This window comes from Cryptomeria japonica, chromosome 5 (assembly GCF_030272615.1).
Source record: "Cryptomeria japonica chromosome 5, Sugi_1.0, whole genome shotgun sequence".
Lineage (NCBI taxonomy): Eukaryota > Viridiplantae > Streptophyta > Pinopsida > Cupressales > Cupressaceae > Cryptomeria > Cryptomeria japonica.
This window is the reverse complement of record NC_081409.1, coordinates 286,197,698-286,212,014: the sequence shown is the minus strand read 5'-3', so window position 1 is coordinate 286,212,014 and position 14,317 is coordinate 286,197,698. Positions and strand designations below refer to the sequence as shown.

Here is a 14,317-nt window from a genome sequence, read left to right as displayed (position 1 = left end):
TGTATGAGCATGACGCATCGAGGATTTAGCCAAACAAAATTCTTATTAAAATCATTTTTCATTCATACTAACCATTCTATCATATTTCTCATTACAATCATTCTTCATTTATACTGATCTCCAAAATAGAATTTTCATGTTGGCCAAGGAGATAAAGAAATAGAATTCAAAAATAGGTCTTCACTAAGCATTTCTGCGGTGGAAAGGAATGAGAAGTGGACCACACCACGATACAATAACATGTTATCCAAACATAACAATCACTAGAGAAAAATATAGACCATCCAAGGTCAACCGGACTTGAACTGGTCATATCCAAAACCACAACTTTGGAGTACACCAAAACATGACGAATAAGAATAACAAGGATAAGAACATGAATAACATAAATCTAAAATCTCATTAATAAAACTAGAAATGTGGAGAAACATGAAGCATTGCAACCTCTACTAGAAAACATCATTACTACAAAGACTTTTGGAGCACAACTTTCAAACCTCCAAAACATGAGAGTAATGTCTCAAGGAAATATTAAAGAATCATACCAACTTACCTTGAACAAATTTGCAACATAGATCAATAATGTAGAGCAAAAACTAAACATTGAAAGAAAAAATTAGTACATTGACATTAATGACAACCTTATTGACACATCAAACATATTCACATTTGCGTCAATCTCTCCCTTTGTCATTGATTGCAACATTCATCAATGACAAACTCAAACCTCAACTTACAAATTTCTCCAAATTTCTCCCCATTTGACATCAAAGACAAAGGTGAACAATAACTCATCTTAGAAACCAGATATCTCCCCCCAAGAGGAAGCCCCAAAATAATAGCCCAAACTAAAATATGCATGAATTTCACTAGACTAATGCATTGCTAAATGCACTTAGTTCAAACTAGGGAGAGGTATGACCCCCAACATCTATTGCAGATACTCAATAGTATCTTTGTACAAAGAATTCATTAAGATCTCTACATCTTTCTCTTTTGTAGGTACATATTCAATTTTTACTTCATTGTCCAATACCTTATCCCTTAAGAAGTGATACTGAAAAGAAAAATGCTTTGTTCTAGAATGTAGTAGTGGGTTCTTAGAGATATTGATCTTTCACATGTATTATCACACATAAGTGAGATCGGCTCATCAATATTACACCAATATCCTTCAATGTCTATTTCATCCAAAGAACATAAGTGTAGCATGAAGGAGATGCAATATACTCATCTTTTGTGGTTGATAAAGATATAGAATCCTACTTATTACTTAACCATGCAACTAACCGAGAGCCAAGAAAAAATTCTCCACCACTAGTTTTTTTTGTCATCAACACTTCCTACCCAATCTGCATCTAAATAAGATTTAAGATTAAAATATGATCCTCTAGGATACCACAATGTGAAATATTATAATCCTTTCAAATATCTAAATATCCTCTTTATTGCTACAACATGAGATTCTTTTGGTTCTTGTTGAAACCTAGTTGCAAGACAAACAACATACATAATATTTCATCTACTAATAGTCAAATATAAGAATCCTCCAATCACAGATCTATACTTGCTTGCATCATCTTTACAAGATTTATCATCATTAGTCACCTTTCATTTGATAGTTATAGGAGTAAATACCAGTTTGGAATTCTCCAATCCAAACTTCTTCTATAGCTCTCTAACATACTTTGACTAAGAAATGAATATACCTTTACTGTTTTTATTCACTTACAATCCAAGAAAGAAATTTAACTCACCAATCATAGAGATTTCAAATTACTTTTGTATTTCACTAGAAAACATTTTGCACAGGTCTATCATCATTACCCAATTACCTCCAAAGATTATATCATCCACATACACAAAAACAATTAGGATCTTACTTTATTTAACTTTAAAGTAAATATTGTTGTTAGCTAACCCTTTTTGAAAACCTTGATTCTGTAGATACTTGTCTAAAATTCCATACCAAGCTCTATGTGCTTGCTTCAACCCATACATCGCCTTCTTCAATCTGCAAACAACATTTGGTTCATTTGATAAACTTGAATCCTTATAGTTGTTCAATGCAACTTTTTTTTAACTCCCCATTCAAAAATGTTGACTTCACATCCATTTGATAAAATTTGAAATCCTTAAATGTTGCAAAAGCCAAAAACATCCTGATACGCTCCATTCTACCAATAGGTGTATAAGTTTCTTCAAAATCAAATCCTTCAACTTGTGTGTATCCTTTGCAAATTAACCTAAATGCATTGTTTCTTACCACATGACCATCTTCATCCAGCTTATTTTGAAACACCCATTTTGTTCCAATAACATTCTTATATGTCGGTCTACGAAATAGTTCCCAAGTCCAATTCTTCTCAATTTTATCTAGCTCTTCCTTCATAGCCTTCATCCAATTTTGATCTTCACAAGCTTCTTCAACTGTCTTTTTCTTAGGTTCAAAAAATAAACATAAAAGAACTTTTTCTTCAACAACTTTTCTTGTTGTAATAACTCCTCTATTTTTGTCTCCTATAATTTGATTCTCAGAATGATTTTTTTGCACATACCTCGGGGTTTTTGATATAGTTGCTATAGAAACCCGAGTTTCTTTCTAGTTGACTTCAGACACATTCTTAACTTCTTCTCTCCTTGCAGACTCATCGAATTCATAACCTTCTTGTACATTAGTTTCTTTTGAAATGTTTACATCAACCTTCACATTTGAACTTTCAATGATTTTATTCAACCTTTTGTTATAACATCTATAAGATTTTCTCTTTGTAGAAAAACCCAAAAATATACCTTCATCGGTTTGGCTATCGAAATTTCCAAGATTTCCCTCATCTCTTCGGATATAATATTTACTTCCAAAAACTTTGAAATACCTTATTGAGGGAATTCTTACATTCCATAACTCATATGATTTCTTCCCATACTTCTTCCTGAATAGAACTTTGTTAAGGGTATACATAGAAATATGTATATCTTTTCTCATAGTAGATTTTCTTCTTTGATCATAGTTGTGGCATCCTCTTGAATAGTCTTGCTCATTATTTTCACTACTCGATTCTATTGAGGTGTCCTCAGAGCAAATAAATATCTTCTAATTCCATATTTCTCAAAAAAAGTATCAAAATCATCATAAATAAATTCTCCTCTATCAGATCTTAAACATTTAATCCTTTTGTCAACTTCATTCTCAACTATAGTTTTGAATATCTTAAACTTTTCCAATGCCTTTGACTTTTCTATTATAAATGTAACCCAAGTCATTCTGGAATGCTCATCTATTAAGAGCATGAAATACCTCTCACCTGGTAAATTCCTTATTCTGGTCAAACCATAAAGATCAGTGTGTACCAAATCTAATAATCTGGTAGAAGATTATTCTTTTCCTATGAATATTCCTTTTGTTTGCTTTCCCATTTGACATTCTTTTCAAATATTGTTATATGATTTAGTCAGTCTTGATAAATCTTTTGCAGCTCTTATCATACTAATCTTCACAAAATTATCAAAGTTGATGTCACACATCCTTCATTGGCATAGTCAACTTTCATTAATATGAGATAATATGCAATATCTAGAAGCAACTTCCAATTGATCCATATTTCCACCTATCTTTTTCCTTGCAGAAATAACCATTTTGGACCTCTTCTGGATCTCACAACCACCATCCTAAGAAACAAAATTGTAACCATTTTTGCACATCTATCCAATACTCAAAATATTACGATGTAATCCTTTTACATAGTAAACATTGTCAGTGTTATTCTTTGCATCAAAAGTAATATAATCAATTCCAACAATTTGAGCATTTTGATCATCTCCAAATCTAATAAAACCACCATCATACTTTTCAAGTTTTACAAATTTCCTTTTGTCACCAGTCATATGATTTGAACATCCATTGTGAATCAACCATTCATTTCTATCTCTTCTAACATACAATGTTGAAGCAACAACCTCAACAATCTTAGAATTATTACTAGGTTTAGGTCCATCCTTCTCTACGAAGAATAGAAAGTCACCATCCTCATAATCTAACTCATTATCTTAAATACTAGCATCATCTCTAACATAATAGGCTTTCTTATCAAACTTTCCTTTGTTTTCCGTAAATTTTTGTTTTGATCCTCTTTTCGGACATGTAGATGCATCATGACTAATCTTTCCACACTAAAAACATATAAGAAGTAGCATATCTTTACACATGTTGGTTCCTCTCTTCAGCTTTCTCAAAAAGTTCGTTTCCATTTCATCTAGGCTCTCATCATCTGAATCCTCATCTACTTCCTTTGATGCTTTGAATGTTTTCTTAGTTTTTGCTTTGTCAATACCAACTTCCTCATCTCAAATGTTGTTAAGGTGCCATACAACTATTCTCTGGTAAACTTAGACAGATCATAGGTTTCTTCAATAGCTAAAATCTTGTCACTATAGCATTCTAGTAAAGTCCTTATAATCCTCTCTATCACATCCTTATCATTCAAGATACCACCAAGATCTTTGATCTCATTCACTACATTACCAACCTTCTAAAAATAGCTTGTTATATCTTCACCTTCTTCCATTCTCAAATTCTCATATCTACCTTTAACAGTCTGTGTCTTAGCTAACTTAACTCTATCATTTTATTCATAGATATTCTTTAATGGTTCCCAGACTTCATAAGTTGTATCTAATGCAACAACCTTCACCAATTCAATTTTAGATAAGGTACTAAAGATAGCATACATTGCTCACTCATTCTCTTCAGAGGCTTCAATCTTATTCAGTGTAGTAGGTCCATACACTGGTTGCACATACTTGGTCTCCATATCTTTCCAAGTCTTGTAACTTACATAAATCAATATCCTCACATCTTCACTTTCTAGAAACTATAGTTTGATCATTTAAAAGTAGGAAAAGTTAATTTATGTGCCATCGGATCTCCTCGGGTGGTTCACCTCACTTTCTAGGAACCAAAGCTCCAATACCAATTATTGAATATTTAGAACAACTAAGAGGAGGGGGTGAATCAGGTATACATTAAAATATTTATTTTTTTACATAGAAAATAGATCGAGTAAATTAATTTCAAATTACTCAACCATAAGAAAAGATAAACACAAAAGAACATGCACAAGCAACACAAGATATAACATGGAAAAACCAGGAAGGTAAAAACCTCATAGAATGTTAGTTCTCAATATGAAAACACCTATTAGGGTGACACCAGTTAAGTTGATTTTTACAAAGGTAGCTCAGTACAGGTGGGGTCACTGCCTAACTAAAACTGCCAAAAAAGAAAGAGGGCTCACTACCCAGAAGAAGAAAGAAAGAAAGAAAGAAAGAAGCCATCATTGACTTGCTAGAATAAACCTTAAGCTCATTTCCATCATTACCAAATAGCATCAACACATAACCATACTAATTAGTTGCAACCAAACATTACCTCAGAAGATTGATCTTCTTTTCCATCCAAACACTTCTATTTCTTTCTATCATATTTCTCATTGCAATCATTCTTCATTTATATTGATCTACAAAATAGAATTTTTAAGTTAGCCAAGGAGATAAAGAAAAACAATTCAAAAATAGATTGTTACTAAGAATTCTCATGGTGGAAAGGAATGAGAAGTGGACCACAACATGATGCAATAACATGTTATCTAAACCTCGCAATCATTGGAGAAAAAGATAGAGCATCTCAGGTCAACCGAACTCGAACTAATTATATCAAAAACTACAACTCTGGAGTACACCAACACATGTTGAATCAAAATAAAAAGGATAAGAACATGAATAAAATAAATCTTAAATCTCATCAATAGAACTGGAAATACGAAGAAACATAGAGAACTGTAACCTCTTCTAGAAAACATCATTACTGCAAAGACTTATAGAGCACAACTTCCTGACGTCCAAAACATGAGAGTAATATCTAAAAGAAATATCCAAAAATCATATCAACTTATCATGAACACATTTGCAACATATTAACAATGTGGAGCAAAAGCTAAACACTGAAATACAAAATTAGTACATTGACATCAATGACAACCATATTGACACATTAAACATCTTCACATTTGCAACATAAACTTTCTTTTTAATTTTTTGTGCACTAGATTCTGAGATATTCTCTATTTTGATAATTATAATACTAGAGAGGGACAATTTGACATTAAATGTTATCTCTCTAGATAAACATCTCAAAACATTGAGATGTCATAAAAATTTTTATTTAAATTATAATCTAAGACAGAAAATGCAAGAAACAATATTATCGATAAGAATGATTACGACCATTAGTGAAAGTACTTATCTCAAAAATAACTATTAGAACAAACATTCAATACTTTTTTTATTTTCATGTGACTAGTTCTAAAAATTCAACATGGTGGTGTTGAACAATTGCTTCAATATTTATAATTGCAACAAATTTATTTTCAATTATCTAAACATAATTAAATTGTATTAAAAATTATATTAATGTGATATTACATTTAAAAAACAAATGATGGTATAGTTTTTTAAAATATAATCTCCTAAAGTCATGAGATTCATGTATTTTCAACTCTTAGTCATCTTTATAAATGTCTAATATACATATGAAGTTGGAATTGTATAAGCATAAATTGTGATAATAAGAAATCATTAAACATTTAACTACATTTAATAAATGATCATGCATATAATTATACCTATTTCTCAAAGAAAATATAAGTCTCGGATTCCTCTTACTTTTTAAAAACAATACAATATATGATTTATTACATATTGTATTTAAAAAACTAAATATGGTTTATTACATATTATATTTAAAAAACTAAATATGGTTTATTACATATTGTATTTAAAAAAATATAATGTTATAGAAACAATATACACCTTAGAGATAAAACTATAACATTTTCCTTGAAATGGTTGGAATTTATTGTCTCACTATTGAGTATGCTTAGAAATAATTTCTAATATCAATCATTTCTAATATTTTGAAGTTGCTTCTTTCCTTTTCAACAATTTAAAGTATCTTAAATTATCAATCAACATAAAATTGTGAAAAACTAGTAACAACACTAAAAAATGTAAAGAAATAGTAAAAAAACACATAAATATTTATAGTCTTATTAGTTAAATACTACACATAATAAATAAAAATATAAATGTTTCACTTATTTTGTAGTAGGATTTGATCATTTTTATTAATACTTTTATTACATCTCTTTTGTTCATTTTAGTAATGAATGGAATGTTATTATTGAATCTCTTGAGAGATGAGCTTCAAAGTAACTCCAGTTGAGATTCCCTATCTTCTGAATAACCTTGAAAATTGCCTAAGCTTCTTCACGCGTTACAATTTCTTTTGTAATATCTGATTTCTTAATTTTATATTTCTGTTAATTCTTGGTTGTTAAAATTTAGTGATAGATTTCCTCTAATTTTTTTAATGACAGCTGTTACTATTTAAAAATCCTTAGAAAATCCTTCTTTTATTTCTTTACATATATATAACTAAAGTTGTTATAATTTTAGACATTATTTTGAATTGCAAGTACCATTCTCTAAACTACATATTCAGCAATACAACAATCTTCAGCAACATTTATTTAAAGACCAATTGACATCAATCATTCTACTGAAGCATCAGTGTACAGAGTCCCATGTTCAGGTTTGGCCATTGGTCATAAGGGGCCACAACAAAAAGAAATATTTTACTATAGCGAAACAGAAAATATTTATTTAATCTAAAATTAAAGTTTAGAAAATCCAAATAAAATATGAATGCTATTATTTTCAAAGACGGCTTCCAGATCACGAAAACCCTGAGAAGGATTAAAAATTCTAATTATTATGTAGAAGTGCTTGTATGCTCAATAATGCAAGAAGCCTTTTCACGTTTCTCTAGCGTCGTGTTGAGAAAGACAATACGTTGCTGCAAATCCATGTATTCTCTGGTATCTTGTAGACTAACCTATTTTGATTTCTAGTTGAACAGAATTATGTGCCACTTGCAAAATGTTAGGTATTGAAGCTAGAAAACACGGGAAATGTTAGTACACCATGTTCTACAATGCCAAAATAATTGGATTTTACACAGAAGCAATGAAGATTATTTGAAACTAATTTGGCTTGTGATGTGCGCGTTCTTATATTCAATGAAAATAATACAGGGTGGCCAAACACTGTTTCACGTGCAGCGGATGATGAGATATCCGTATTGCTCACGGGTGCACACAATTCCATTATTGAAAATTAAGACCTCGAACCTATAAATTCGTATCAAGTACCCTTCTCAACAGAGTGTAAACTAGCAGCAGATTTCTCTGAATTCATTTGCTTCCTTGATTGTGATCAAACAAACATAGATGAAAATGAGAAACGGTGCAGTATTGCTTGTGATGGTTATTGTTTGCTTTGCAAGCATCATGGCTCCTGCAGTGGAAGCTAAGTGTCCTCCTCCTCCACCTCACAAAAGAAAATCTCCTCCCCCGCCACCTCCCAAAACTTCTTCATCTCCTCCTCCTCCTCCTCCTACAACAACTTCTTCTCCTCCGCCGCCACCGGGTTCATCAAGTGGGGGAAGTTGTCCACTAAATGCATTGAAATTAGGAGCGTGTGTGGATGTGCTGGGAGGGCTGGTAAATGCTACCATTGGAGATCCCGCTGTGAACACGTGCTGCCCTGTTCTGCAAGGCGTTTTGGAAATAGAGGCAGCACTGTGTCTGTGTACAACTATTCGGCTTAAGCTTCTGAACCTGAACATCATCCTTCCCATCGCTCTTGAGCTCTTCGTTCAATGTGGACTCACCCCTCCACCTGGATTTACTTGCCCACCTCTTAGTTAAACATGGGAACTCTGCAACAGCATGCCTCTTTCTAGAACGTAAATATAGATCTGGTGTTGGATTTGATTTGATTTATTATTTGTCTTGAAATGTTTTCTGTATTTCCCCTCTATTAATTTTACGGTTTGTAAACTCAACTGTGTAGTGTCAGGATAGATTCATCGGTACTAATAAACTACTGCTTTATTTTGTAAGCAATCATTTTGAAATTTGAATAAAGTCAAAGCTAATATTCTTTGGTTTCTTTGGTATATGGGTATTTCTGTCAGGCCTCCTAAGATTTCATTGTTATTCTTTGTTTATCATACGAATAATATTTGAGAAAACACTGTTTCATGATGAATTCGGTGACAACGATAGCGAAACACTGAAATAAAAGTATGTTATTTTAATATTAAAAAAGAAAAAATCAGTTCAAAAAAATTGTGAGAAATGAAAAGAAAAAGAATCAGATCAGCCAACAGAACAGGTGACAATAGAAACAACAGCTGTTCAGAAGGCTCGAAAAGCATACTCTAAGAGCTGCAGCCAATAGAGACTACAGCATAACAATAGCTGTACAACAGAAGCTGCAGCCAATAGAAATATGTTTGTGGGTAAGCAAGAAAAAGTAATGTCATAAGCAAAGTATTAATTGTAGTATTATTTGAATAGTATCAGGAAGCAATTTAAATTAAAATTTCTCAAACTTATAGAAATTTTTTATATGTTAGAATAATATTATTATATGAAAACTTATATAAAATTTTGTATATAAACTAGGTATATATATATTAAAATAAGTTAAGGAAAGTTAATATTCAATATTGATATTAGGAAAGATAAAAAAAATCTATCCTCATAATCATCACATCATATACTAAAAGGCTAAATACTAAGAGTTAAAATATTAGTACTAGGATGTGGGTCATGATCATCTATCTTGGAGTTTTATCAAACATCTAGATCATCACCATCATATATTGTATCTCAAACAATATCAACAATATAATTTTAGCAACATGTAAACTTAATGTTATAGTTTTTCACAATTATTAGTGTAAGTCACACAATTAGTACCAGCATGTGATTGTAGTGGAAGGAAAAATGAATATTGAATGGATGATTTTTCTTTGCATTTGAAAGGGGAAACTTCTTGGTATGGTAAGGGTATATCAATGTTTTTATCTACTTTTTAATTGAAATGCAAAAAGAAATAAAACTAATACAACTCAAAATGATCAAAGTAAACATAAAGTTGCAAAATTATGCTTCCTATTTTCATAGATTACTACAAAGCCTCCTTATTTCCTATATAAGGGTATGTACACAAAGATGTGGAACCTCTTCTAGATAGATTAAAATGACATGTGTAAACCTTAACTTTATGTATGCAAGTGTAATCACCACTTGATCAACATTTTATTAATAGTATTTAGGTAGTACCTATCTTTAGTCTTGGCCACCTCTATCTCTATTAGATTGTGTTAAATTATCTACTTATTGAGAGTAATTTTGATCTAACTCGTAACTCTTAGATCTGCCATCTTCTTGATCCAGGCATCTAAGTGGCCTATATATGTATCCTCTTTTAGCTTCTATTTTTTTCATGTTAGTATGGTATTTTTAATTTTTTTTTTTTGATAATTTATTTTTCCCCCTTAAGAAACTAACTATGTTTTTTTTATCTTGACTTCATAATCATTTGTATTTATAATTTTATAGTTTTTATTTCTTCGGACTAGATTTTGAGCTATCCTATCTTTTGATAATTCTAACACTAGAGAAGAGTTTTTTTACATTGAATATTATCTCTCTATATAGCTATCTTAAAATATTTTAAGATATCGTTAAAATATTCCTGTAAATAATATTATAAGTAATAAAATACAAAAACTATATTAATGCTAAGAATTAGTATGTAATGACCTCCATAAAACTAAAATAGTAAAATATATGAAACCAACATGTCCAAAATACTTAACAAAGACAATCATTTTTCATAAGTTTACATGAGATGTCATCCTGCATATACTCATAAGATTTCATTTACAGTAGCAAAATATTTCATTTACAATATGATAAAATGGTTCTTACATATTTTTGATCATCACGTACATCAATGTTTACATGTATAATGTACTCCTTGCAAGTGATGAATAGGGTATGAACATCAATGACTTATTTTCCCACCTAATGATGAATCTTTCACTTTCCTAGTATGCTTTAAGTGAAGAATTCCCAACCCTTCATAAAGGGTCTAGACAACTCAAACCAACAAGTGTGATATATTTTGGTGCAACATGTTATATCTAGTATTCTTTTGCATAAAAAATGTTAATATATCAATATTATGATATGGTAGAGAGAAAATAATTAAATAGTAAAACTTACTAATGATTTACAAGCCTTAACCAAAGCATCCTTTCAAGCTACATTTGGCAGATAGAGTAAAAATTTATAAAACCTACCCTTCTCTATTTTTCCATATTCAACACTTTTCAAAACTTTATTTTCTATTCACTTGTGTTGTTAGGAGAAACTAATTCAATTTTCTTTATTATCTAGTCATCTAAATCTAAAAATAATAGGTTCTCTCATATTAACCATAATTTAAATAAATAAGAAAGGGTTAATATATAGTAATGAGAAATATATAAAATAATAAACACTATTATTTTGATTGCAAGTTAAAATACATCACCTAAGCGAGAGAAAACTAAACTCGTCAATCATTCTTTTAAGAAGTTTTGGGGTTTCATCCATGATTTTATAACTAATCATAAATTAAATACTATTTCATAAAGTTACCTCTTGAAATAATATAACGATCTTCACAATATTGAAAGTCTATAAAGAACTTTGTTTCATTTAGACTTTTATTTATTTGTATTCTACTAGATAAAATTACTTGGACACACTTGAAAGAGTTAAAAATCATGTTGCAAAAATAAATTCAGTGCTCAAGAGACCTTACGTAATACAATCCCTAAAAATCTTGATAGAATTAAACAAATCTTATGAAGAAATTAATAACTTTGCAAAGAAGAAGCATTGAACCTCAAATTATTAATAAAATAATACTAACCTCTTCATAACTTTTACACACCAAATTAAGAATATAAATAATAACTCATGGTTATCAAAGTCTAGATTAAAGATACTTTGGTCCTATGTTCCCTAATTTCATTGATTATTATGTGTTATGAGAAAGATGTGTAAAGAATTGTTTGAATGAATATTTAGGTTAATTACATTGGATAAGATTTTTGGATGTAATAAACACTTACTTTTAATTAATATGATTCTTATTATATATCTCTATCATGATAAATTGAATACTTAAACATTTAGACACCCAGCTAAAATTATTGCTTATTTGAAATAAAAAGTAGCATAAAAACATGGCACATACTAAAGAAAAAAAAAGGAGGCACAGAAAAGGCATGAAAATTCATTCAATGTCGTAACTCTAGGATATAAAAAAAATACATCTCACAAAAAAGGCTCAAAAAGCTAGATAAAAAATAAATTGATATGAGAAATTTGAAATCATATATCTTACCGTCATCTTTCCTACTTATGCCAAATTGAAGTGTTGGAACAAGACATAGGAGCAAAGAAGAAGAAGGATAAAACAAAAAAGCGAAAGGTATCTAAACTATTGATGTAATGCCTTAAATAAAAGTAGTCGCAAGGTCCATGATAATAAAGGGGTATGAGATTTTTTTTTTAAACAGTTTAAGAATCATTCATGAAACACAAATAACAAGCCTAAGTCATATTTTTTTTATCTTGCCAATGTTATTAAAGTATATGCAATCTTCAAGAATATTCCAAATCCATACAGATGTAGAACCATAGAAAAAGCATGAACTTGTAAACAAACTACCACATAGATATGTATCATTCTAAACATAATAATTGTGAGATACACATAAAATGGATTTTTGAATGAACTTGATAATTATTCAAAAAAAAAGAAATTCGGTAGGCACAAAGCTTGAATCCACATCCTATATAAAAAACTACAAACCCATGTAGAATGGGAGATTTAAATGAGGTAAGGAATTCCATGAAGGTGTAAAGAAATGAGGAATTATTAGATGTTGTTGTTGCAAAACTCTAGTAAGTATGAAAGAAAAAAGAGGAGCCAAAACAAAGCTTGCAAAATCTTTAACATAATTATTTAAGAAAAAACAAGCTCATGAGATGCTATTGTTATAGGATAGGAGAAAAATAGGGGTGCTAAAAATGTTTGAGAAGCACTTAAGAAAATATAATTTGTAGAAAATAATCAAAATATGGAATAAGTGTGTAATTTGTAATTTCTACTATTTACAAAGTCATCTTTCATTCTCGAAAATATGAGCTCAAATTGACTAGATAGGGGCACTCAACGCCCTATTCCTAATAAAAAAAAGCCTTGAAAAATGTCATGAATAAAGGAATGAAGAAATTTTATGAAAATAGTTCCAAAACCAAGAATAATAAGGAATTGTTTAGGCACATCCATTAAAGTGGGTCCAAATCTAGTATTAAATTATTAAGGTATGCAATTTACAACACTAAAGTTCTATAGTTGTTGTTTTTTATTATATTAGCATGGAGAAGGCCCTGAACCTATGAAACAATAAAATCATAGAACAACAACAAAAACCCTGGCCTCAAACAACCAGTCACAAAGATCCAAAGCCAACCCTAAAAAATGATAAAAAAAATAACATGTCTCTTTAACTAAACATGCTAACTCTAACTAACTACCATCTGCCTATCATACTAACAGATTTATGAGTATTACCAAAATTAAACATAGTAATGACAATCATCATCAAAATAAAGTCCATTTTATGTGGCATGCAGGCCCAACAAAGCATAAATGCTATTAAAACCTTTTTTCCTATACCTAGTATTCCACAAGTAACTAAGATTAGAGAGACTTACTTAGTCATTTTTTATCAAAATCTGGTTGCATTGAAGCCTATCGAGCTAGATTGTCAAAGTGTTCTCCTGCTTATCTTCCCTGCCTTCAGTACCCTCCACTTTCTTCCCTTTCTTTGCCAACTTCCTAGTTTTCTTCTTTATTTTGCCTTGTGTAGACACCACTCCCATGATCCCCTTGTTCATTACACCATTAGTAATTTCATAGAGAAAACTAAAAGTCTCACATAAGTTATCGAACTTCTATTTATAATCTTCATTCTTCTCTTCCAAGTTGAGAACACGTTGTTTGAGCTCCTTTATTTGATTTTCCACATTATTGTTGTTATGTTTGTTTGACGACATTTCCTGTGAGCAGGGGACCATCTTATCATCTTCCATATGATTGGGGGGCAATGGGCTCAGGTCAAAAAATTTCATGATCCTCCTCCATTTCGCTCTCTTCTTCAATTTCTTTTTTAAAATGTTCATCTTGGTTCATATCTTTGGCCTAGAAGTCTTCATCCTTTGAATTATCAATGGATATATCCTTTGTTTCCTCTAAGTTAAAGGCTTTCTTAATGTTTTCCGCC

General features: G+C 30.5%; 1 protein-coding gene across 1 annotated transcript; it reads left to right on the top strand.

Annotated features, from left to right (window-relative positions):
* Nucleotides 1–8,299: 8,299 nt before the first annotated feature.
* On the top strand, nucleotides 8,300–9,067 carry LOC131044002 (36.4 kDa proline-rich protein-like). Its single transcript, XM_057977267.1, has one exon. The coding sequence runs from the start codon at nucleotides 8,346–8,348 to the stop codon at nucleotides 8,823–8,825; it is 480 nt and encodes a 159-aa protein (XP_057833250.1). The 5' UTR covers nucleotides 8,300–8,345; the 3' UTR covers nucleotides 8,826–9,067.
* The last annotated feature ends 5,250 nt before the right edge of the window (nucleotides 9,068–14,317 follow it).